Source organism: Sinocyclocheilus grahami, unplaced genomic scaffold (genome assembly GCF_001515645.1).
Source record: "Sinocyclocheilus grahami isolate Dianchi unplaced genomic scaffold, SAMN03320097.WGS_v1.1 scaffold975.1, whole genome shotgun sequence".
Lineage (NCBI taxonomy): Eukaryota > Metazoa > Chordata > Actinopteri > Cypriniformes > Cyprinidae > Sinocyclocheilus > Sinocyclocheilus grahami.
The window spans coordinates 123,858-148,610 of NW_015506154.1; the positions used below are offsets into that span (position 1 = coordinate 123,858).

General features: G+C 38.2%; 1 protein-coding gene across 1 annotated transcript in view; it reads right to left on the reverse strand.

The window, feature by feature from the left end:
- Nucleotides 1-24,753, reverse strand: part of ptprk (protein tyrosine phosphatase receptor type K) — a 181,663-nt gene that overhangs the window by 14,692 nt on the left and 142,218 nt on the right. The window contains exons 10-21 of the mRNA XM_016250223.1: nucleotides 23,809-23,914; nucleotides 21,141-21,414; nucleotides 20,660-20,716; nucleotides 9,094-9,215; nucleotides 7,195-7,355; nucleotides 5,999-6,034; nucleotides 3,304-3,315; nucleotides 2,943-3,127; nucleotides 1,585-1,672; nucleotides 748-824; nucleotides 524-541; nucleotides 64-100 (exon numbers count right to left, since the gene is read on the reverse strand). Of these exons, the coding sequence (XP_016105709.1) occupies nucleotides 64-100; nucleotides 524-541; nucleotides 748-824; nucleotides 1,585-1,672; nucleotides 2,943-3,127; nucleotides 3,304-3,315; nucleotides 5,999-6,034; nucleotides 7,195-7,355; nucleotides 9,094-9,215; nucleotides 20,660-20,716; nucleotides 21,141-21,414; nucleotides 23,809-23,914 (1,173 nt within the window). The remainder of the gene's footprint in view (nucleotides 1-63; nucleotides 101-523; nucleotides 542-747; nucleotides 825-1,584; nucleotides 1,673-2,942; nucleotides 3,128-3,303; nucleotides 3,316-5,998; nucleotides 6,035-7,194; nucleotides 7,356-9,093; nucleotides 9,216-20,659; nucleotides 20,717-21,140; nucleotides 21,415-23,808; nucleotides 23,915-24,753) is intronic.

A 24,753-nucleotide genomic window follows, 5' to 3' on the forward strand; every position in this document is an offset into this window, starting at 1 on the left:
ATTTTATTTAAACATCTGTCAGTTTTTGTTCTTGGCACGATTAATTCAACATTCCTCATTTACCTTGAGTTGCGATGTAATGGCTGGGCCTTTGGTATCCCTGCAAGAGAAACAACAACAAAAAAGGATTTTGTTGGAGGCAGCAAACAATTCAAATCTGAGAGTAATTTATTTTACAGTGGCCTATGCAAAATTGGGCAAAATTACGTTTTGTTTTAAGAATTGTAATCTCAGCACACACACACGCACACACACCACAATTTCTATGAATCAAACACACACTGCAGGGAGACCCGACTTCAAATCCCCCCTCCCACGAAAACTAAAACACACGACACCAAAATCATGAGAGTCAACTTAAACACAGGCCAGGGATGTTAACATGCATGACATCCATGCCACAGGCAAAGCAGATGAGTGGCAGCGTGAGGAAGAGCCACAGAATGGAGCTGGATGTGTGACGGCGCAAGCGGGTGAGACAGAGAGGGGAAGTGTGTTCGAATGTGCCTACAGTGATACTTACATCCCTGTACAGCCAAATCTACCGCCCCAAAATCAACCGCATAAGAGTGAGAGAGAGCACAACAATGTCAGTGAGTCAGCAAGCACCTCCAACAAGGAAGAAAAGAAAGCTGTATATTGTGTATAGTTGAGACAAAGGCATGCATAAAAGCCCTCACATACGAGGGAGGGAGAGACGTTTCTCACACGTTCGCCAATGGAGGAGGAGGCGGCATCGCCACTTACATCAATGTAGTTGGCATTTATGTAGTCGGAGGACGGGTCGTCTTCCATTGGCTGCAGGATCACTCGAGAATGATCGTCTACAGCGCGACACACGGCAAACAGAGCAGATTCAGGACAACAACAGCACTTTGTTGGCATGCTGCTGACTGTGTGCTTGATTGATAGTGAGCTATGATACTCTTACAATGCATGGAAACGTGTCCTAGTCAGATTTCACCTCAAAATCATTTGGAAGAAATACAAAAATCGAAAGATCGATTGCTTTTTAAGATTGTTTGTAGAGTGATATTATTTTCGTGACGATTGAGCACATTTTTTTTTTCATAAATTCTTATTACCGTAATGCATCGAGATGTTTACCTATTGAGAATTAGTTTATTTGTAATTGTACAGAGATATTAAGAGAGAATTAAATGCGCTACCAAAACTAGAGAACATGACGCTAACAACACCAAGGTCATAGGTTTGATTGCCAGGGAATACATTGACTGATGCATACATTTATTGCAATGTAAATCGCTTTGGATAAAAGCATCTGGCAAATTAATGTAAAATACTGAGAATTTGGGGGAAATGTGTTAAATTGTAAATATCTGTACTACAAATGAAAATGAAAACTTATTTTTTGGTGCACAATATAATGTCTTAATCTGAAGATGTTGGGGTGAAATATGACGCGTTCTTGATGCTCATTCTTAAAGCACAAGTACATGTTGGTTTTCTAAAGAGTAACAGAACAAATGCTCTCAAAAGTTTCTTTAATGACTGAAAAACCATCTGAAGGAGAGTGTATGGAGCTAGATGATAAGTGTGCTAGAGAATATCCTACACTCTTACATGCAATGATGTTCCCGTATCGGTTCTTCGTTCTATTTTGCTCTTTCTTTGCTGCGTCCCAGGTGGCAGACTGACCCTCAAAGAAGCTCTAGAGAGAAACACAGTATATGAATTACAACATATACTGTATGTTATGTCAGCAATATGGATTAAGTAAATCAATTTCCTAATTTACTCATATTTTCATCATGTTTGACAACATCAGCACAACACACTAGTTTGAATTTGCTCTATGTGCATGGAAATCCATGCAAATTTGATCACTGAACAGTTACAGAAGCATCTGGCGCTCTCGGCAGCCAAACAAAACAAACTGTTCTGCATCTGGCACACAAACTCAACTGATCAGATTGTGGTTTCATGAAATAAACCGCCGCCAACACTCTGCCTGCAACCAGTAAACTCATCACTGCAAAATATGTGTGGAAATAACGCTGTGGAGGAGGGGCTTCAATGGCTTCTTGGAGAAGAGTGGCATTTTTTGGATGTTAAAGAAATAGTTCACCCAAAAATTTTCTAAAAATGTACTCCCCCCCCCCCCCCCCCCCCCCCTCAGGCCGTCAGAGATGTAGATGAGTTTGGTTCTTCATCAGATTTGGAGAAATGTAGCATTGCATCAGTGTCTCAGCAATGGATGCTCTGCAGTGAATGGGTGCCGTCAGAATGAGAGTCCAAACAGCTGATAAAAACATCACAATAATCCACAAGTAATCCACACCACTCCAGTCCATCAGTCAATGTCTTGTGAAGCCAAAAGTTGCTAAACAAATTCATAAATCTGTTGCTTGATCTGTGCATATTTCTCCTGATTCAGACGAGTTGACTTTTTCACTGGAGGAAGCAATATTATGGATTACGAACGCATATTTTAGCCGGAACCAATAGTTAAAACATCTTAATAATGGATTTGCTTCTTACAAACATGCAGCATTTTGCTTCACAAGATGTTAACTGAGTGGTGTGGATTACTGGTGGATTATTGTGATGTTTTTATCAGCTATTTGGACTCTCATTCTGACGGCACCCATTCACTGCAGAGCATCCATTGCTGAGACACTGATGCAATGCTACATTTCTCCAAACCTGATGAAGAAACAAACTCATCCTAATATTGAATGGCCTGAGGGGGAGTACATTTTCTGCAGATTCTTAAATTTTTGGGTGAACTATCCATTTAAAATATTTCCATAGTCCTTCTGAACAATGGAAGAAAGGTTCAGGAAATCTGTGTGAAAACAATCTTTATTGTTTCCAGTTATTTTTGGTGATTCTAGCTGTGCAGAAATGACACACTTTAGCTTTAAGATCACTTACGGGTTTGTCCACACAGGACACATTCTCACAGTCATCAGTCTAACCTCATACTCCTCCTTGAAGCCGTAACTGTCGGAGGTCTTCATCAGATTGATGTGCTGCAGCAGGTCGGCCACCCGTATGGCTGGATGGAGCTGTCCGGTCTGATAGGGCGACTCGGTGCCCTCGCAGTGATAGCGCGGGATGTCCAGCAGTCTGCTGTTCTCGGCCGCTGCTGTGTGGTTCTCGTCTGAGATAGGGATCGGGAAAGATGAATTGAAATGCACACTGAGGGATTCGGACAAACCTTTGTACATGCTAAGCTCAAAGGACTCGACACACACACGCAAAACCTCACAAATGCATATATAATCTCAGAGTTGTGCACTCTGAACAGGACAGAGGCGTTTCTTCACACACACTTACCAGTGATAGGCACTTATGGGGCAGCGGGAGAGAAAAGAGTTGTTTAGTTCAGTGTCAGCTCAAACACACGGGCTCTGCAGTACAGCTGATGGGGTGATATGGACTAAACATGTATACAGAACACAGCTACAGGACACTAAGACGAGGGGGAGCACAAACAAAGCCACTCTCTACATCCCATCCAGACTGCTGCATTTTCTAAGGCACTTCAGATTTCACTTTAGTTGTAGTTTTTGTGGAGATGCAGAAGCTACATCCATATATATATATATATATATATTGGACCACAAAAGACACCTCTGAATATTATCAAATGCACAGGAATCGCAACCACAGGAAATGATTTATAAGCAACCCCCGTCGATTCTCGAGAACAAAGGCGAGTGCACATTTTAGTGTTGCTTCTACACAGCGTTGCATGGCCCACATCTTGACAGAACCACTTGTAAAGGTTTCTGAAGATTTTGATAATCAGACGTTATTCGGTCACGTCTTATAAGGGACTGTAACTTCTCTTCATCGCAGATGTCAGAGAGACGCAGCTGTTTGAATGAAGTGTTGTCCTCTGCACTTCAGCGCTGTCTCTGCCAGAGCCGTGGCCTAAGGGGACGTTTTAATACCCCCCCATCTTCATCATCATCATCATCACACCACTGTAGAAAACGCCTTTCCTGCTTGTTCTGTCATGTTAGCATCTGAAACCATTAACCCAGATGACTGGAGTTTTATCAGGTTTACGTGTAAGCTGTCAGGTTAGTTTCGGCATCATCCCACGAGCTCCGGGAACACTCATAATGCTGTGACAGTGTGTGTGTGTGTGTGTGTGGTTTGTTAAAACACACAGATTAGTGCTTATCAGTTGACTCTGCTTCCAGATCTATATTGAGCATCCGGTAGTCCTTAAAATGTTTAATTATCGTGAATCTTTTAATGATAAATTATTAATATCCCTTGTGAAAAAGAAGTACACTTTAGCATACTTTTAAAAAGACTACTGTACTTATTACGGAAATAATATACTTGAATATACGTGCAAACTGAAAGTACTGTAATGTTTTCAGATACTTAATTGCATTTGAATTTAAATTAAATGAAAATGTTACGGTTTAAATTTATATTAAATGCAATTATTTGAGTGTTTTTGACCCATTTAAGTAGAACTTCAGTACATCTTTACATTTAATTTCATAATAACTTCTGTTGTCTTTGAAATATGGTTAAAATGTTACTGCTGAATGTATTGAAAAAGATTTATGATAAACTGAAATACACTCTAATGTCATTTTATTGAAATGTGCATGTCATTTGTATTTGTAATTACACATTTGTAACGATATAAAGTTAAAATTTTAAAATGATTTTTTAAAATATATGAACTTTAAATGTAACATCAAATAACACTAGAATTCGAATCAACGTCTTTAAATGTGCTTTAGTTTGTTAGTCAACACATCAAAAGCGTACTTCTTTAAAGCACAACAAAAGATACAAAAGATTAAAACATGATTTAAAATGTACTTTAAAGCAAAACCTTAAAAAAATAAGTTAATATTAAAAAACAATAAAACATTTTTTTTTAAATATTAAAAATAATTTGACAATTACAAAGTGCACTTTTTGCAACTCTTTTTTAGACTCACAACCCACCAGAAAAGAAACTTTGGAATATAGAGTTTGAGTGTGTTTTCTTTAGAAGACCAAAATTCCTAAAACTCCCCAAGTGCGCTAAATCTGACACAACCTCTCCTTGGGGACGTATATAGTTTTATTTTAAGGGTAGTGTTTGGGTTCATCTGTAGTAATTATAATTAGCTTAACAATAAATAAAAAACTACAGTATGTCCTCATTCAGCAAATGTGTGTGTCCACAGTAGCAGAAGCGCAGTCGTCTAACTTTAGGTGAGCAATGACTGTGCTTTCACTGCAACACATATTTGTAACCCCATTTGTAACATTCTGGGATCTGAATCTTCAAGCACAGCAGCTCTCGATCCATTCCTACAAGCTCCCTGCGCTGCATGCTTTGGATGTGTCTGACAGAACTTGTTAATAGTGCATCAACTGAACCGGGCGCTTCAGTTCACTGTGCAATACAGGAGGAGCCGTGGAGATGATTGAGAAACCCTGTTCTATGTAACACAACAGGAACATGGTGGGGGGGGGGGCTGCATGAGTGATGCATGCTGGGTAATGAAGGTCTTTATGTGCAGCAGGAGTACTCAGCTCAATTCAGTTCTCTTCTGAAGAAAAACTCAACTTGAATCAAACATTACCTCAAGTTATTTAACTAATTGGGGAGAAGAGTTTGGCTAGAAATATGGACAAAGTAAAGACAACATGAAATTGCTTCTATAGCATAACTTTATGTAGTGCAGGGCTTGATTTTAATCACTGTGACTTGATTAGATTGGTCTATGATAATGTTGGTTAATATTATTTCCTTGCTCACAACTCCTTTGTTATGGGGAGGTGAAGAAAATGAACACATCTTGACGAAATATTACAGAATCTTTTTTTTAACATGCACTGATTGAATGTAATGTAATTTAAAGTAAGACAGTTAGACCTGTCGACATACAAAAAGCAAGTAAATTGTATTTCATGTTGTCTTTGAGCCATAACAGAGGCTGAACTGAATTGCTCTGTCGAGACTCCAGTGATCTAGTCACAGACACAGCATACACTGAATCCTCACCTAATACAGCCGTCGGCACGAGAGGGTCATTAGGCACTGCAGAGAAACATGCAGAGTTATCATAAATAAATAAAAACTACACAAAAACTCAAGAGCTGAGGATGTTCTGAAACTGAAATCAGTACAGGAGTCTTACTGCTGCGTCTGCTCTTGCACCATTTAACATGGGTGTGTTTTGCACGATCACGCAATATTAGGTCATTATTAATAACTAACCTGGATGCTTGGATGTGAATCGCAGAGGCACACTATAATTGCCGGGCTGGGCAATCTAAACTACTGGTGTGATAGAGCAAAAAGAAAATCTTATCATTACACACTAGTGCCGACAAACACCCACCACTCTCTTCATGTGGGCTGCTTTCGGCTTCGTGTGTGTTTTGTTTTTTTACAATGTTCTCCTACACAAATCAAGTGGAAGTTTCAAAATCCTCAGACAGGCTCGATATGATTCTACAATGTTCCATGTTGTCAAAAGTCAAGCCCGAAGTATACTTTACTTAAAGGAACACTCCACTATTTTTGAAAATAGGCTCATTTTCCAGCTCCCCTAGAGTTAAACAGTTGAGTTTTACCGTTTTCGAATCCATTCAGCCGATCTCCGGGTCTGGCGGTAGCACTTTTAGCTGTAGCTTAGCATAGATCATTGAATCTGATTAGACCGTTAGCATCTCTTGATTATATTGTGCAGCGCCTGAAAATAGGCTAACTTCCGTCAACATAACCAACGTGACCACCTGCTTGCACAGGGAGCGTGCTGGGGACTATTTTCAGGCGCTGTGTAATATCATTGCACCTGCTGCACTCATGGCACGGCAGCAAAGCTCCTTGATTATCACGCCGGAATGAGAGTATAGTTCCTAGCCATATCAGCCTAGAAAATCCCAACTTTTCATTTTCTGTCGGTCTTAGTACACGATGTAACTACAGAAGAGTCAAGTTTTAAATAGGAAAAATATAGAAACTCTTTGGTCATTTTTGAGCGAGATGCTAACGGTCTAATCAGATTCAATGATCTATGCTAAGCTGCAGCTAAAAGTGCTACCGCCAGACCCGGAGATCGACTGAATGGATTCGAAAACGGTAAAACTCAACTGTTTAACTCTAGGGGAGCTGAAAAATGAGCCTAGTTTCAAAAATAGTGGAGTGTTCCTTTAACACGAGCTGTTGAGGCGTTCTGGAGGACTTATACTCACAGCGGTTGCTGAAGCTGTGCGAGTCCATGAAGGTGACGGACATGGGCTCCTCGGCGTGCAGAGTGCTCTGGTCTGCATAACTGCGATCCATGGAGTTGACCATGTGCGTCATCTCCTGACGGGTGTTTCCGATGGCATCCTTGCGCTTCTTGGCAAGCTTCCTGATAACCCAATAAAAGACAGAATCATTACAGATCTACTACTCCAGAAAACAGCATCACTGCACCCTTCAGCCCACCCAAAGCACCCACATGTAGGAATAAACAACAGACAGGAGAGAGAAGAAGGGATGATCCGATAGGAAAGCTTAAGTTCCATGGTAAAGGACAACTTTGAGGAAACTTTTAGGAAATACTTGCAAATTAGTGGATGTGATTCAGAGAAATAAAACCATGGCTGCTCAAACTGCAATTAAAGTCTCTCTTCTTTATTTGAACATGGTTTACTAAGAGAAGAGTTACTTTACTGTTACAAAATTAATTTGGGCATTTTTAATTTTTGTGTGCAGATAATTATGCTAGAAATTCAACATTTTATAAAATGATTTTTTTTTTTTTTTGCATAGACAAATTAGTAAACAGAGCTTTTGTATGTTGTGTTGTATTGTATGTGACATAACAACATTAAAACGGCAGAAAATAATGTTCTTAATCAGCCATTTTTTCTTGTTTTCACGAACAAAGAGCTGCAACATGAGCTGCATGATAAAATGTGATATACACTCGTTACAGTGCTATTAACCTAAGATTAATGTGTCAAATCATTTTCAATTATTTTGAAGCAGATTAAGGCTGTCTGTTCTTTCTAGCTAGAGAAAATATCGCAGAAATATTTGACTTGTTCTGTAAAACGTACATTCCAACATGAATGACCTAAAGGAACGGTTTAAGGGCTTCATTCACAATTTACATGTACAAAATGGCATCAAGAACATCAAAATGAACAAATTATGAGAAGTGAGCTCTGAATTTGTCTATTATCTTATGCACTTTTGCTTCTTGCTTAAAGCAAATCGGTCTTGTTTTAAGGATGATTAGACATTTGTGAAAAAAGAGTAAATACTGATCAACTTTTTTTTTTTGCAGTTAGAGATTTTCCAGTGTCAGTTTTTTTTTTCTACGTTGTTTGTGTATTTAAGAAAGCAGATAGAGAACCAATCGCAAAATTTTGGAATTATCTGAACTGAAAAATAAAAATGCATTCATGGTTTCATTTTCATGGTTTTATTATTTTTTTTAAAGTGACATGTCATGTGATGAAATGCAATGTGGAGCTGTGAAAGATGATTTGTAATGCAAATGATTTATGCATTTTCTATTTGTTACAAGATTTCGATGCTCTTTCGACAAGAATAGATAAAAGCAGGAATCTGTTGATATCTGACTGAGGTTTTGTAGAGATGTCACAGGAATTTTTGGAAAGCCATCAAAGCAGCGCTCGAATCACCTGCTAGATTGAGCTGCAGACTAAAGGCCAACCGAGAACAAGTGAGAAACACCCGCTTCACCAAATGAATGAACAGATGAGTATGTGAGGATGAGAGGTGGATGGAGACACGGTGAGTAACTATTCCACACACACACACACACACACACACACACACACACAAAATAAACCAAACCAACACCCCCCCAAAAAACAACAACAGACGATTAACAGACACAAGTGCAGCATTCTTTTTTCAAATAACACCGCTTGGAAGTACCGCCGCCGAGCATGTCCATGAACTACTGCAATGCAAAGGAACGTGATTGGTCAAAGCGATTTGTGTTTTCGCTTGAAAAAAGGATACTGCATCTTTAAAAGACTAACAGGACTAACCATTGACAGAGAGCAGAGAGCCCTGCATGTAAGTCACCGTTTTGCTTTTGCTTTGGTCTGAACGTCTCTGTTACTTACAGGTAATATGAGTACGAATAGTAGCTCCTCCTGGCGAGCGAATGAGAAACAGCACAAACAGATGAAGAGATATTGGTGAGAGCAATGTGGGAATCAACCGTACCAGCATAAGCAACAGATACCTAGTCAACAGCAGTTCTGATGGAAGCTTTTAGCCTGATCTCTGTCGCCCTCAATGGTGGCATTCATCGAAACATGCATGTCTTGTACATTTGCGTGCAATTAGAAACCCTATTTAACTGACAGTCGTCTGTTAGAAGGAGGAAAAGAAACAAAACGCAATCAGAGCACGCAAAATCTCTGGCTGTTCAATTTCATCATGCATTTGAGGCGCTCTGACTTCATAAATCACTGCAATAAATCTTGTAGCACAGATAAAAATATTAAAAAAGCCATTTTTAAAGAAAAGAAAAAAGAATAACATATGTGGAGCACAAAACAAAAAAGGCACAAAAAAAAAATGCTGCAAATCAAATCGGTAAGCTGCTGAGTTCCTGCAAAATAAGCAGCATCAATGACCACTGTTTTAAAGATGCAGTATCTTCAGTTTGACCGGAAAACATTGATAATGCATTGCTCAGTTAGAAATGAGCCGTTTATATTTATTGCTGTGTGTCGAGGTTCAGTATAAGCACATATTAATTCATTTTAACAGGATGGCAAAACCCACAAAAATGAAGGCGCCACAAACTAAAAGGTCCCACATCTGTGTTTAAATGTGTTTAACGGTGCAGTACACTCCACCTAAATAAAGTCTGGTTAGTAAAACAAAAAAAATATCATTATTTGACATTATGTCCATTCACATGAGATGAAGACTTAAATACTGCTCACGTTATCTCAGTTAGACCACCTAGTATCGGACATTCTGCTTGTAGAATAAAGTAATCATGGGAGACCAATATGATATTTCTACAAAAGCAGGACCAGCCAGAAGCTTTCGCCTTTGTGTCACACTGTATCCACTGTAACAGCTGCCAGTTTAACATGCCCTGTTGTATTTCTTGTTTAGGAAAATGAATGGAAAATGACTTGGTGCACCTTCTAAGTACTACTGCACAGAATGAATGACGTATGGATGAGGATGAATCAGCCTAATGCTGCTGGGCCAGCTTTACTGGGATCTGAAGTCCATTCATGAGAAGAAAAATACATCAAATAAAAACCAATTCCCCTACAACATACAAGTCTTTATGTTATTACAGGTTACAGAAGTTTCCTCTATGCTACCAGTGCAACTGTGTGTATTTGTGTGTGTGAGAGAAAAAGAGACCTTCAAAATGCCACAGCATTCAGTTTTCTCACTAGAACTAAAAAAAAAAAAAAAAAAACCCGGAGACATGGGATCTAAGATCAAGAGGGGGGAAAAAAACAACACCCCAGCAAGGGCAGGATCTTTAGGGGGAAAAGTGCCACTGAATTTAGGACACAGAAGCATGCTCATTTGAACAGAGTACAAGTTACAAGCTAAAATTAATGTAGCCTTTCCCCTCAAACCAATCCCAATCCCTTCAGCTACTCAGACTCTCCTCTCAAACGATTAGAACACATGTCCACTTCTCTCTCTTATACAAACAGGTTTGAACTACATTTCCCATGAAAAATATCCAAACAACACATTCAAAAAATCCACAGTGTAACAAAACTGCATATGATAGCATGAGGAATGAGCTTCCTGCTCTAACACATGACGAAGCGAGCTTGATTTGCTCTGGATCTGCACTGTTTGTGAAGGAGCACAATGAGCTTCCCTGCATAAACCTCACTATTTATTATTTTTACAGTGTGTTTCCAAATGTGAGTCCTATGAGACAACCTTTAGGCCTAATTACATTATAAAAAAAGAGCTTTTGCAAATGATACCAGCTAATGCTTCCAGCCTGGTCTGTTATGAGCATTGATTTGTGTTTGCACATGAATGGCAGTGCTTTAAACAGCCTGCTGTTCAAGAAAACATCACATGATGGAGCCATTAGACAGAAGCAGCAAGAACTGCTGAGAGAGAGAGAGAGAGAGAGAGAGAGAGAGAGAGAGAGAGAGGAAAAGTGAAAGTAAGAGTGGAGCGGCTTGAGTTTGTCAGGTGATCTGGAGGAGGTGGACGTGCACATAAAACAATCAGCAGTAACTCATTTACAAAAGCTCATCTGAACAAAACAGCTCGCCCTGCTTTAGACTCGCACAGCCACACTCCAGCAGACGCTCAGCATCATTTACAAACACACTCTGCTCTACTCCTTCGTCTCACAAATATCAAATATTCTCTGGTGTGTCCTGTGAATGTTCACTTCACAGACACACTCTACAGTGCTACACTGTGACACTTTCATACAACTTTTCACCAGATTAATGCTGATTCCTGTGCGAGTCAGTGTTTGGCTGCTGCTGCAAGCTCTCTCAAAACCGGCCTGTGCTTCCACACACTTCAGAATCAAACAACAACCGAATAATAATAGACATAAATGACTACTATTACTAATAATCTGCCCACAAATATATGTGCCAGTACATATATGCAATACTAATAATGTACACATGATATTTGTTAATAATGTTTTTAGACAGATGTGGAAAATAAAGTTGCTGTATATGCTGTACAACGTGACATTTACAAATGAATTCTCGTGCATTCTCTGGAAATCAAATGGTTCCAGCATCATGTTCAAAAGTTTGGGGTCAGTAAGATTAATTTTTAATTCAGCAAGTATGTTTATAATATTATATTTATAATATCTGTTTCAAATGGATGCTGTTCTTTTGAACTTTCTATTCATCAAAGAATCCTGAAAAAATAAAATGTATCACAGTCTCCATAAAAATATGGAGCAGCGCAACTGTTTTCAACATTGATGATAATCAGAAATGTTTCTCGAGCAGCAAATCAGCATATTAGAATGATTTCTGAAGATCATGTGACACTGAAGACTGCTGAAAATCACAGAAATAAAATACATTTTACAACATATTCACATAGACAACAGCTGTTTTAAATTGTAATAACATTACAGAAGAGACTTCTTTTAAAATCATTCAACATTCATCTTACCGACCCCAAACTTTTGAACGGCTGTGTGCATTTGATTGTGTGTGTACTTCAGGTTTAAATTATGCCTCAAATTTATAAAACACCACCAGATACAATAAAACATTCACATCAATAAAAATGGTTTGTAAATGGGCTAAATAATGAATCAACTGCAATGTAAAACGGCAGAAGGCATCTGTTACGTGGAAAATAAGATTTCAGAAGAAGAAATTGGAGGTCCTCATACTGTAAGTGTACATGTGCAGGTTTGCTGTATGTGCATCTGATTCTCTTTTAATGGCTTTAATTGAGATTTCGTCTTGTCACGCTGGAAGGCAGAGGCTGGGGAAACGAGCGGCCCCTGGGTGGCGTGTAGTTGACAGCGGTGGAGATGGGGCCCCTGCGGCTGCTCCCTGGGTGCTGATGATGTGATGAGATGGCAGTGGAAGGAGGATGTCGGTGTGTTCGTGGGCATTTCAAGAGCCAACACAAACGTACTGTAACGGTACCCATTCACAGAGCCAAATGTCTCTATGTATTTTTTTTATTTAATTAATTTTCTACACAGAAAAGAGTGTACACAGAAACAGAAAGCAATGATAAACACAATGTGTCAATACTAATAAAATAAGGTACAAAGCAACTACAAAAAAACAATGCACAGTCAGAATAATAAGAACTAATAATAATAATAATTAAATATACATATATAAATAAATATTAATCCGTTATTCAAGCTGTTTATGAGATTTGTAAAACAACCTTCAGAAATCAAGCCTTACTCCTTTCCCATCAACTATCAGGACGACATATGGATCAGGTTTGCCGGAATTTGACAAAATTAGTCACATGCTGGAGAAACACCTTCATGAATCCTAGCCAATCTAGCTTTTGTAAAATAGACACAATGCACAACTTTACACTGAATAAGTGAATGTCTGGCACATTTAGATGATCCGTGTACCCTGTTGAGGATCTTTTCCCATAGTTCATCTAATATCTCCTCTTCCACATCATCTTGCCAAAGAGCCCTAATGGAGTCTAAAGACTCAGGACATAGGCTATGGATTTGAAAGTAGATTTGCGAGATTAGGCCTTTTAAAGTACGAATCGGAATGAAAAAACTATTCAAAGGAGTATCATTAGGCAGGAGAGGAAAATTTGAACGAGCAAAACTACGAATTTGTAAGTATCTGAAAAAATGCTGCTTTGGAAGTGAAAATTTCTCTCTATTACATATGTATTTTTGAATAAATCTGTCATGAAGACAAGTTTTGATCAAAACTACCTTATGTGCTGTTGAGTTGTATACAGATGTTTTTTTTTATTTGAGTGTGATTGTTATATCTGAAAATAAGTAGCATTGAATATAATAGTGTTGTTGTTCATTTTAGCCTCTAATGTTCCAAATGAGAGGGTTCCCTGTATAGTTTACAGCATTTTTACAGATTTTTTCCCCTTAAGAAAACCAAATTATCGGTATCGGCAGATATCATTCCGAATAATCGCTTATCTGTATCGGCCGATATATCGGCAAATATATTTAAATACATGACATACAATTTCAATAGAAAAGACATGAAAGTATATTTTTATTGTATATTTGGCTGTATACTTTAACCATATTTCAAAGATAATAGAAGTAATTATGAAATTACGTAAAAATGTACTTAAGTACTTTTAGTTTTGCATGTACTGTATATTCTTTCAAAGTATATTATTTCCATAATAAGTACTCTTTTCAAATGTATGCTAAAGTGCACTTCTTTTTCACAACTATTTTCTATTCCTTCCAAAATGCAACAGGGTGAACGGAAAAGGAAGCAGTTGTAAATAGTAACAACTGTAAATGATGTTTAAAATGTTAAAGTGTTTTATTTGTTTTTATTACACGACTCTGTGGAATACTTGATTCTGATTGGTCAGTCGCGACATTCTGAGGTCTGTTATCCCTCGATAACAACCGGTAAAAGCTGATAACACAGGCTCATCCGGGTAACTGAAGTCAGCGCTATACTCTTGATAGGAACAGTTTTTCTTGGTGGAAGCTTTGCATTTGGCTAGCTAATAAAATATTAAAACTCGATTCAATATTATGTGTACTATTATTTAATGTCATCCTGGTTTCGCGACTCGCTCTCTCGTTTCATACAAATGCAGCAGCTGCCATTTTGCCATGATTGTTTTATACACCGTAATCTAACTAACAAACTGGTACGATTTTAAAACATTTCTGTCTTAAATCCTTTATCGCCATAATTATTTATGTGGTGAAATGTACCGTATCACCGTCTAGTTTGAACTTGCCGCTTGCTCGCAACTGCGGTCTTCACGGAAGTTTGTGTTCAAATATATCAACTCAAATCAATATTCCGTGCCTAGTTATTTACTTATGTGGCAAGTAGCCGTGTAATAAGAGGGATAATGTACTTCTAGCCGGTTGTTATTGCAGAATAACCCCCTTCCAGTGTGATACACAACCCCTCAGCGTCCTGATCACCCTGTTCTGCGAATATCCCTTACATAAAGTTCACTCTGAATAAATGATTTTGTGTTTGTATATTAAGTTTACACAGCAAGTAACAAGAACTAAAAAGCAGACAATTAAACGTTTAACAGTCATTATCTGTATGACAACTAAGTGGTACAAACCCAGTATTACTCAAAGTGGTGTGTCGCAGAGCGTCTGCTCCAGTGTAAGTGTACTGCAGTGGTGCTTCGGGTCTGTAACCCTGACAGAAATACATCACTGCCGACTGAAATACTTCTCGCACACCGTTCTAACAGCAAAACTATCATTATGGCATCTATGCGTATTGATCCGAACCGCTGCTGAACTCCAGCTCGATGCGTATGACATTTATGGCGGTCTGGATGCCGACTCCACTTATGGCTTTGCCTGTAAATGCTGCATTGTGCGATCTATCTGGGCGGCAGGAGTAAATGGATCTCCGGTATGTCCTGAAGCTATACTATAAGCTTTTAAGAGTGATAAGGCAATGACCCGCTGACATGGGCCTCTTAAATAAAGCCATCAGCTGTACTCTCCTGCCTCTGGATCTGTGGGGCAGCTTATTTCTACCCAACAATAACACTCAAACAAAAGCCAAGCCCCCGTCACACGGCTTCTCTATTCTTTACAGCACATTTGGGCGAATGAGCAGCCTGGGGTGAAATGGCCAAGACGCAGATCACTGCTGCCCTAATGCACCGGCCCTTCACCATCAAAGCACTCTCTTCCTCTTCCTTCGCTTGAAGCACTGATCACACGAGTGCTGTGTTAGCTTCAGATGACCTGTCCGCATGACACAAATACCAATGGATGTCAAACCCACAAATATCTCTGTCAATAACAAATAACCCAGGCACAATCAACGGGACAGATATTAAACACAGCTCAGACACTCTTATGGGCAGCTGAAAGCACTATAGGACTGGGGAATCAGCGGGTTTTTTACTGCTGCCACACTACAATTGTTTTTTATTTGCCCTGCCAACATTTCCACCTATCACACAAAGATGCTATTTTATTTTTTAGCAACATCAAGTTTTTTTTATTAAACATTTTTTATAAATAATTTATAATCTTTTTTTCTCATAATAACAATTTTAATACTTCATATTTTTGAAAACTCTGTGACAGTTATAACAGCATAAACAATAGAATTAGATTATAAATGTATTATAAATGTGGAATTACATTATTACGTGTTACTCAGAAAACGAAAACATCTGAATTGGATTTCTATAAGTACCATTTAGTGAAGCAAAATAAAGGAGTTTCTGGAAATCCATTAAATCCCACAAATATCTCTGTCAATAACAAATAACCCAGGCACAATCAACGGGACAGATATTAAACACAGCTCAGACACTCTTATGGGCAGCTGAAAGCACTATAGGACTGGGGAATCAGCGGGGGTTTTTTTACTGCTGCCACACTACAATTGTTTTTTATTTGCCCTGCCAACATTTCCACCTATCACACAAAGATGCTATTTTATTTTTTAGCAACATCAAGTTTTTTTTATTAAACATTTTTTATAAATAATTTATAATCTTTTTTTCTCATAATAACAATTTTAATACTTCATATTTTTGAAAACTCTGTGACAGTTATAACAGCATAAACAATAGAATTAGATTATAAATGTATTATAAATGTGGAATTACATTATTACGTGTTACTCAGAAAACGAAAACATCTGAATTGGATTTCTATAAGTACCATTTAGTGAAGCAAAATAAAGGAGTTTCTGGAAATCCATTAAATCATAGGTGTTCAACCCTAGGCATTAAATATTCAGCTATTTTAGAATAGTGAAATAATTTTACATATAGTAGTATGCATACACTTGGTTAGAAAATGATTATTTCTGACACATCACAATCTGGGTTTGATGTAGCGGTTTAGAGTTCTATATACATATTATCTTCTTAATGCAATCTGCAAACACTGGCATCACAGCACGGCACAAGCTGATTGGTCTCTGCTGATGCTGCAGCCAATGAGCTTGCTGCTTAACTTTTAAATAGTTTGGCTTCAGCGAGTCTTGCAGCATGAAACTCCCAGAAGCCCTCTACCTCCCCCAGATCCACCTGTATAGATCTGTTACGGCTAATTTCAGCAGCAGCATGTCTTACATGCATGCACAGTTGTAGCAATACTACTATTATATGTAAAATAATTTCACTATTCTAAAATAGCTCATACAAAGTCAATATTTAATGGAATTCTGCTGGATGATTATGTTCATGTACTGTTTTTGAGGGTTATTCTCTTCTATTCTCTTATAGCCGTCTTGCAATTGCTACCTTAAAGAGCTATTTCTACCTGATTTAACCTGTAAAAAGAGTTTTGTTGGTATAAATCAATGTATTTAGTAATGTTAAATAATATTTTTGACTGGTTATTCTAATTTTTTTTCCTGTGGATAAATGCAATCTATAACCGTGTCCCTCTCACCCACATGATGGAAAAGCAAAGACTGTAACCTTACTGGCAATCACTTTTGACACTTGGGTTAAAAGGTGATTAATCGGCGGCGCGGTGTGGTTTTAGATGCAGGCCTGTATTGGTTCAGACACCGAATTTTGCCCCCTGCCAGAACACTTCTGTTTCTGTCAGCTCTTATGAGTCTGATCTGAGAGAAAAACACTAGGAGCAATTCAATGGAAATTGGATTACGTCCATTTTGGAGATAAAATTCCATGCTTAAAAACAAAAATGTATTTTTGTTGCTAAACAACACATGACGTGGGCTATATCTAATCCGTTCTGGGAGTGCTCTGAGCCGCGGGCAGACTTTTATCATTCGATTTCCTGCTGAAAAACAATTAATGAAGAGCCAGAGGAGGAAATAATGTACAATAACTCAGACGAGACATGGCCGAAGGTACTGTCATTACCACAACAGCACATTGACAATATATATATATATATATATACAAATATCTCTGTCAATAACAAATAACCCAGGCACAATCAACGGGACAGATATTAAACACAGCTCAGACACTCTTATGGGCAGCTGAAAGCACTATAGGACTGGGGAATCAGCGGGGGTTTTTTTACTGCTGCCACACTACAATTGTTTTTTATTTGCCCTGCCAACATTTCCACCTATCACACAAAGATGCTATTTTATTTTTTAGCAACATCAAGTTTTTTTTATTAAACATTTTTTATAAATAATTTATAATCTTTTTTTCTCATAATAACAATTTTAATACTTCATATTTTTGAAAACTCTGTGACAGTTATAACAGCATAAACAATAGAATTAGATTATAAATGTATTATAAATGTGGAATTACATTATTACGTGTTACTCAGAAAACGAAAACATCTGAATTGGATTTCTATAAGTACCATTTAGTGAAGCAAAATAAAGGAGTTTCTGGAAATCCATTAAATCATAGGTGTTCAACCCTAGGCATTAAATATTCAGCTATTTTAGAATAGTGAAATCATTTTACATATAGTAGTATGCATACACTTGGTTAGAAAATGATTATTTCTGACACATCACAATCTGGCTTTGATGTAGCGGTTTAGAGTTCTATATACATATTATCTTCTTAATGCAATCTGCAAACACTGGCATCACAGCACGGCACAAGCTGATTGGTCTCTGCTGATGCTGCAGCCAATGAGCTTGCTGCTTAACTTTTAAATAGTTTGGCTTCAGCGAGTCTTGCAGCATGAAACTCCCAGAAGCCCTCTACCTCCCCCAGATCCACCTGTATAGATCTGTTACGGCTAATTTCAGCAGCAGCATGTCTTACATGCATGCACAGTTGTAGCAATACTACTATTATATGTAAAATAATTTCACTATTCTAAAATAGCTCATACAAAGTCAATATTTAATGGAATTCTGCTGGATGATTATGTTCATGTACTGTTTTTGAGGGTTATTCTCTTCTATTCTCTTATAGCCGTCTTGCAATTGCTACCTTAAAGAGCTATTTCTACCTGATTTAACCTGTAAAAAGAGTTTTGTTGGTATAAATCAATGTATTTAGTAATGTTAAATAATATTTTTGACTGGTTATTCTAATTTTTTTTCCTGTGGATAAATGCAATCTATAACCGTGTCCCTCTCACCCACATGATGGAAAAGCAAAGACTGTAACCTTACTGGCAATCACTTTTGACACTTGGGTTAAAAGGTGATTAATCGGCGGCGCGGTGTGGTTTTAGATGCAGGCCTGTATTGGTTCAGACACCGAATTTTGCCCCCTGCCAGAACACTTCTGTTTCTGTCAGCTCTTATGAGTCTGATCTGAGAGAAAAACACTAGGAGCAATTCAATGGAAATTGGATTACGTCCATTTTGGAGATAAAATTCCATGCTTAAAAACAAAAATGTATTTTTGTTGCTAAACAACACATGACGTGGGCTATATCTAATCCGTTCTGGGAGTGCTCTGAGCTCAGGCAGACTGTTATCATTCGATTTCCTGCTGGAAAAACAATTAATGAAGAGCCAGAGGAGGAAATAATGTACAATAACTCAGACGAGACATGGCCGAAGGTACTGTCATTACCACAACAGCACATTGACAATATATATATATATATATATACGGTGGGTACGGAAAGTATTCAGACTCACTCCATGCAGAAAAAAAATCGGACATCTAGCTGGACACAATGGCACTTAAAAATGTACAAGAAAACTACATGTCCAATATGCAATTATGATTATGAAAATCACAACTCCACAAATAATCACAAAATATATACGATGAAAAAAAAACCTCTGAAAACTCACAGTAACCCGGAAACAAAGAGTGTGTCATAGCAGAGCTGAATATTCATACATTTCAAAAAACAAATCAAATTTATATTTACACAAAATATTCCATTCTGGGTTGTGATATTAACGAACAAAAAATACAATGCTTGACCTGATAACACTAACTCCTTTGTGAGTACAATCCTGAAGCAGACATAGAAAACAAAACGGATGCAGTTCCTTAGTACTACAGGGATGACTGCTGAACGATAAAAAATTTGCTAATCCAAAATTATTTTAAAAACATATAGAAATATTATTAGAAATGTGCTTACTAAAATAATCCTAACGGTCCTGAGATACGGTATGACAGGTGTGTCTCAACATTACATTACATTACACTGTTGTCCTCTTCTTCAGTTTCAAACGGTTACTTTAGAGCCAAAGCAGCACAGCATCACAGATTAATGTCAAGCACTTCCAGCCTCCTGTTACTGTGGGTATGGATTATTCGTTCTTTATTTTATTTGCTGTGTTATGAAAGGCAGTGAAATGCTTTGTCTTCAAAGTTATCACTCTGTTTCAAGCAGGACTGAGCAGTACTATTGCCAGCTCTCTACCATCAATTTAAAAATAGAATTATTATAATTTTACCACTTCTGTATCAGCACATTACCGCAAATTGATATTTTTATAACTATAATTTTTGCAGTACACTGGTGCTCTGCAGTCATTCAAGTCTTTTGTAAGCTGCAGACCTGCTGAAACAACATTTAGTTCCAGTTGTATGCATGTATATGGCTGAAATGACAATAAACTTGACTCTTGAACTATGATCTAAAAGTGTTCTTTTTGGGTTTTTGGGTTTAGTGCACAAGAACACTAAAAGCGTCACATATTCAATTTCAAAATCTGCCAAATTAATATACACAAGTACATGCAATCCATTTCCAGTTGAACGAAGGCAAAATGGCAACTATTTCTGAGAACAAATGCACAAAGCTTGCATTTATTGCACATTAAATTACATATAAAAATCACATACTGTGCCTTTTTCATAGAAGTATATTTCAGTATATTTTAGTGCATATATTTGAGGGAGATAAAGTGTTCATAAATGTGATGCATATGTAACTGATAATTGCATCTGAACAGAATAGGCAACTGTGAGTGGGATGGTCAAGCTTTGGCATGGCTTCTTTTGTCCATATTATCAGACACCGTCCCACTGCATATACTAACATTGCTTTTCTATAACTATGTTGAAGTTGTGCTGGAGAAATGTATGGTAAATGCATGCTTTAAATTCAAAGGGCTTACCTTTAAAAGCCAGTTTCAGACACTGCGTTTTACTTTCCTGAAACAAAAACAATTTACAGTTAAGTCTCAAAACTCTATTAAAAGTAGAGCAGAATCGCATAAAGATGTGAAAACTTATCAACATATGGAGTAGAATGATTGCAGCAGCTTGACTTGCAATGCGTGTTGTGATTTTGAAACACTCTGAGCTGCGACAACACTGGAAGGCCATATTTTCATATTTTATTTTAGTATTTGACAGAGGTGTGATTGACCTTGTGATCTGATTGAACAGTCAAACCATCACATGTATTGCAAAAGAATGCACAATGCTCCAATAAAAGGGCCTGAAGCAACACAAACGGCAGCTCAAGGACAGAACAGATCAAAGGACTATGATTCTGTGTCAGTCCTGTCACACACTCTCAGTCACTGCGTGTGCTGATATGAGGGCTGTGTGTGTTCATTTGTCATCTGCTGACCTTCTCCACGCTGCTGACCGCCTGAAAGTAGATGTTGTAGTTTTTGCGGGGTGCGAGGGGGGCGTTCCAGTAGCCGTGGTACGTCTTGTTGTCTCCTACGGTAAACGGCAGCGGCTCTGGGAGATTCCTGGGCGGGAGCTCTGCCGCGAAGTAATACGGCAGCCCGGCGCTGGCCGCGTTCTGATAGGTCACCGGCTCACGGTAACACTCCCCGCCGCCGGCCTCCCGCCGTGCACGGTGTGGATTGATCTCCCTCACAACGATCTGATAGGCGCTGTTGATGACAGACACAACATGACTCGAGTCAGCACTGCTTTTACATTTACACCAAGAAGTAAACGTCTCTCACCTCTCACCTCGCTCTAACATAACCATGCCCAGAAAATCAAAATGCCATTATTGTCTTCACAAAAAAAAATCCATTTGGGATGATATTTTGCGATGTGAGCTGGGATATTCACCCTTAATCTATCTAAGCTCTTGTCAAAGGTGTTTCATTCATTCAGCTCTCTGCATGTGTTCACTTACTGGAGACTGGAGGACAAAATCTCCTCCATCCGTGCGCTTCCTATGTGAGTTTCTACACAAACACACGTATGTGCTCACTGGTCACTAAAGTCGATGATGTGCCAATTAATTAATCAAATTAATAGCACATCGGTTTGGGCTGAAAAATTACACCCCAAGAGATTGTGTGAAGTCATTCATTAGACTGAATAGACATAAAAGTAGCTTTAGAAAGAAATATTTTGATTCAGCATTGAATTTATATTACATATTGTACTGCAATGTGGCCATAAAACTGTTTTCAGAAGCTGCATCTGAAGTGGCATTTAGGTATATTTACAGAATGTTCAGGGATGGCATGAAAGCATTTGAACTGCGATTAGAATCGCATTAATAACGCTATGAGATTAATGGGCTTTAAATGGGCATTAATGGGTTTTAAAAAATGCATATTATTAGTTTTTTTAATAAATGAAATTATACTCTAAATATGAAATTAAAACCAACAGTAGGTGGCGGCACGTCACTGTCTTCATTAATGAGTCATTGAATCACTCATTTAACTGATTTGTTCAAACAGCTGATTCAAGTGACTGTCTTTATAAATGAGTCACTGAATCATTGACTCACTCTATTTGTATAAAAAGGTGGAGTCATTCAATAACAAATCAATGGTGTCTCTTGCTTAGACACACAACAGATCTGCTGTGACTTTGTTTGAAAATACTTTAGTTTGTGAAATTAGGCAAAAACGGGCAATATGACAATATTGTGTCACACAATATTAACTTCTTGTTTATTGAACTTGTATAAAATCAGTATCACCTTTGCAAGATAAAAACCATTAAAAGGTCATTTTTGCCCCCATAACTTGAATTTTAGGCTCATATAACTGCATTCTAATAGGCTTCATCATGCAGTCGGTTGTTGTCTTGCATCATGTTCATCATCAATGTAAGATGACAGTGTCACGAATTCGGTCCATGGACATTTTCGTTTATTCACCACCAGAGGTCACCCTTTCCTTTACATTGACTCTCGCACAACACAAACTGTTGCATAGCACCCCGGACTACATATCCCATCATTCATTGCACGATTTGCACACTGCACTGATTGCACTCATTGCACACAGCTGTTTCTTATCACTTCACTCACTATATAACACCCACTCAAACCACCTTTCTCGGCTGAGTATTGTTTAGCCTGTACCCCTTTCCGAGTCTCCGTGTTTTCCTTGTTTTGCCTTGCCTGTTTTTGCGGTTTCTGATCTTTGCCTGTTTTCCTGGATTTTTCCCTCTCGTCTCGCCCCTGTGATTCTGTCTGCCGATCGGTGACCTACGCTAGCCCTAGGACTATTCTTGTGTTTTTGCCCGCCATATACCTGTTTGCCATTGTTCGACCCTGCCTGTTATACCACATCTCTTTAATAAAAGCTTGCAGATGGATCAACACGTCTCACGTCTCGTCAGCCCCGTTACAGACAGACAGGTCTGGACGGGGCGGCTGCATTAAATGCCTTAATCATTTTAACACGTAATTTTTTTCCATAATTAATCACACCAAATTAACGCATTAAATCGACATCCCTAATTTATTTATTTTTTTTACATGAAAACATCTTGAAAACACTGTAGAAATCATTCTAATTAGGATATCTCTGGGAAAACTCTGTGCACTAATGGGCTCATGTGCGTCACATCGCTGTTTCCCTTCACTTTCCCAATGCAGTTTTTCTGCATTTTTCTTACTTCACCGAATTTAAACAATAAGTAAATAAGTCTCTCCGCCTCCTCCATCTGTGTGTGGCTGCAGGAATGAGTCTGTCACAATGACAGCTAAATTACTGAAAGACTGTTTTCAAGCCCAGATGTGACACAGAGCCTCAAACCAGTCAAACAGCGAGAGGATGAGGAGGAAGAGGAAGAGTCAGGCATGGCTCAGATCAAATAGGGATCTTTGTGCAAGTGTCGAAAGGAATATTGAACAGCTGAAAGAGACAAAGATGGAAGGAGAGATAGAGTGGGGGTTTATGAGCAGAGAAACACAGGAAGTTAATACGGGAGCGGTAATGTCACCAGCAGTGGCTCATTACAGCACAGAGAGGAAGTCTAATAACGTCTGGAGGATATGAGGAGACTGAGGAGACACAAACACACACCTGATAGGCGCTCCTTTAGCCTGGGCAGGTTTCAGCAGGACGGTGATGGTAGTGGCCGTCTCATTCAGGGACGCCTCCGACCCATCGTACTCCTCTAGAGTAGGCGCTACACAGACAGAGCAAGAGTGAAAGAGTCACCATTTTTCCCTTAATGAAATCATGTGTTGAGGAGGCTTCCCTGAAACTGTACTTTGTCGAGATACGAGCTATTCACGATCTAAAGTAGTTGAGCTACAGTCTGCTAGCCTCCTGAAAAACAAGTCTGCACAAAAACAATGAGCATCTCATAATGCTTGACAGTATTAAACTTATAACACATACATTTACAGCATCTATACACTAAAATTAGCAAATTGAACACAAATGCAGTAATAGCAGTGTTTAGGACATGTTTAGAAGTTGCTAGGACATGAGTGATAACTTATTTTATATTAGTATTATTTATATATTATTATAGTGTTTATGAATATTTGAAATTAGCTTTTTTACGCGAGCAAATGCTAAAATTCAGTTTTCTGTCACCTTTTCCCAAACCAACAGATACTCAGTCATAGTAGATGAAATTCTCCTAGCATAATGTAGGCGACTATATATATATATATATATATATATATATATATATATATATATATATATATATATGAGTATTTTTATAGAATAGAGCACACAAAAAAAAAAAATCGCTGGATGAACTTTACAGTGCCTACAATCCATTGCAAGAAACATAACTTGCAGATGTTTTCGGCGATGAAGCAGCTCTTTATTGCTTACAAGTGGACTCTGTACTGCAGGTAAAGACAATTTACAGTATATCCATATATCCATAACAGAATCAGAAAAAAAGTATAAATATGGGGACAATGTAGTACCAGTGAAAAGTCTGGAAAAACATGACTGATTCTCATGATTCCTAAAACCCTCTGATGCAAAGGCTTCCGCTTCCAT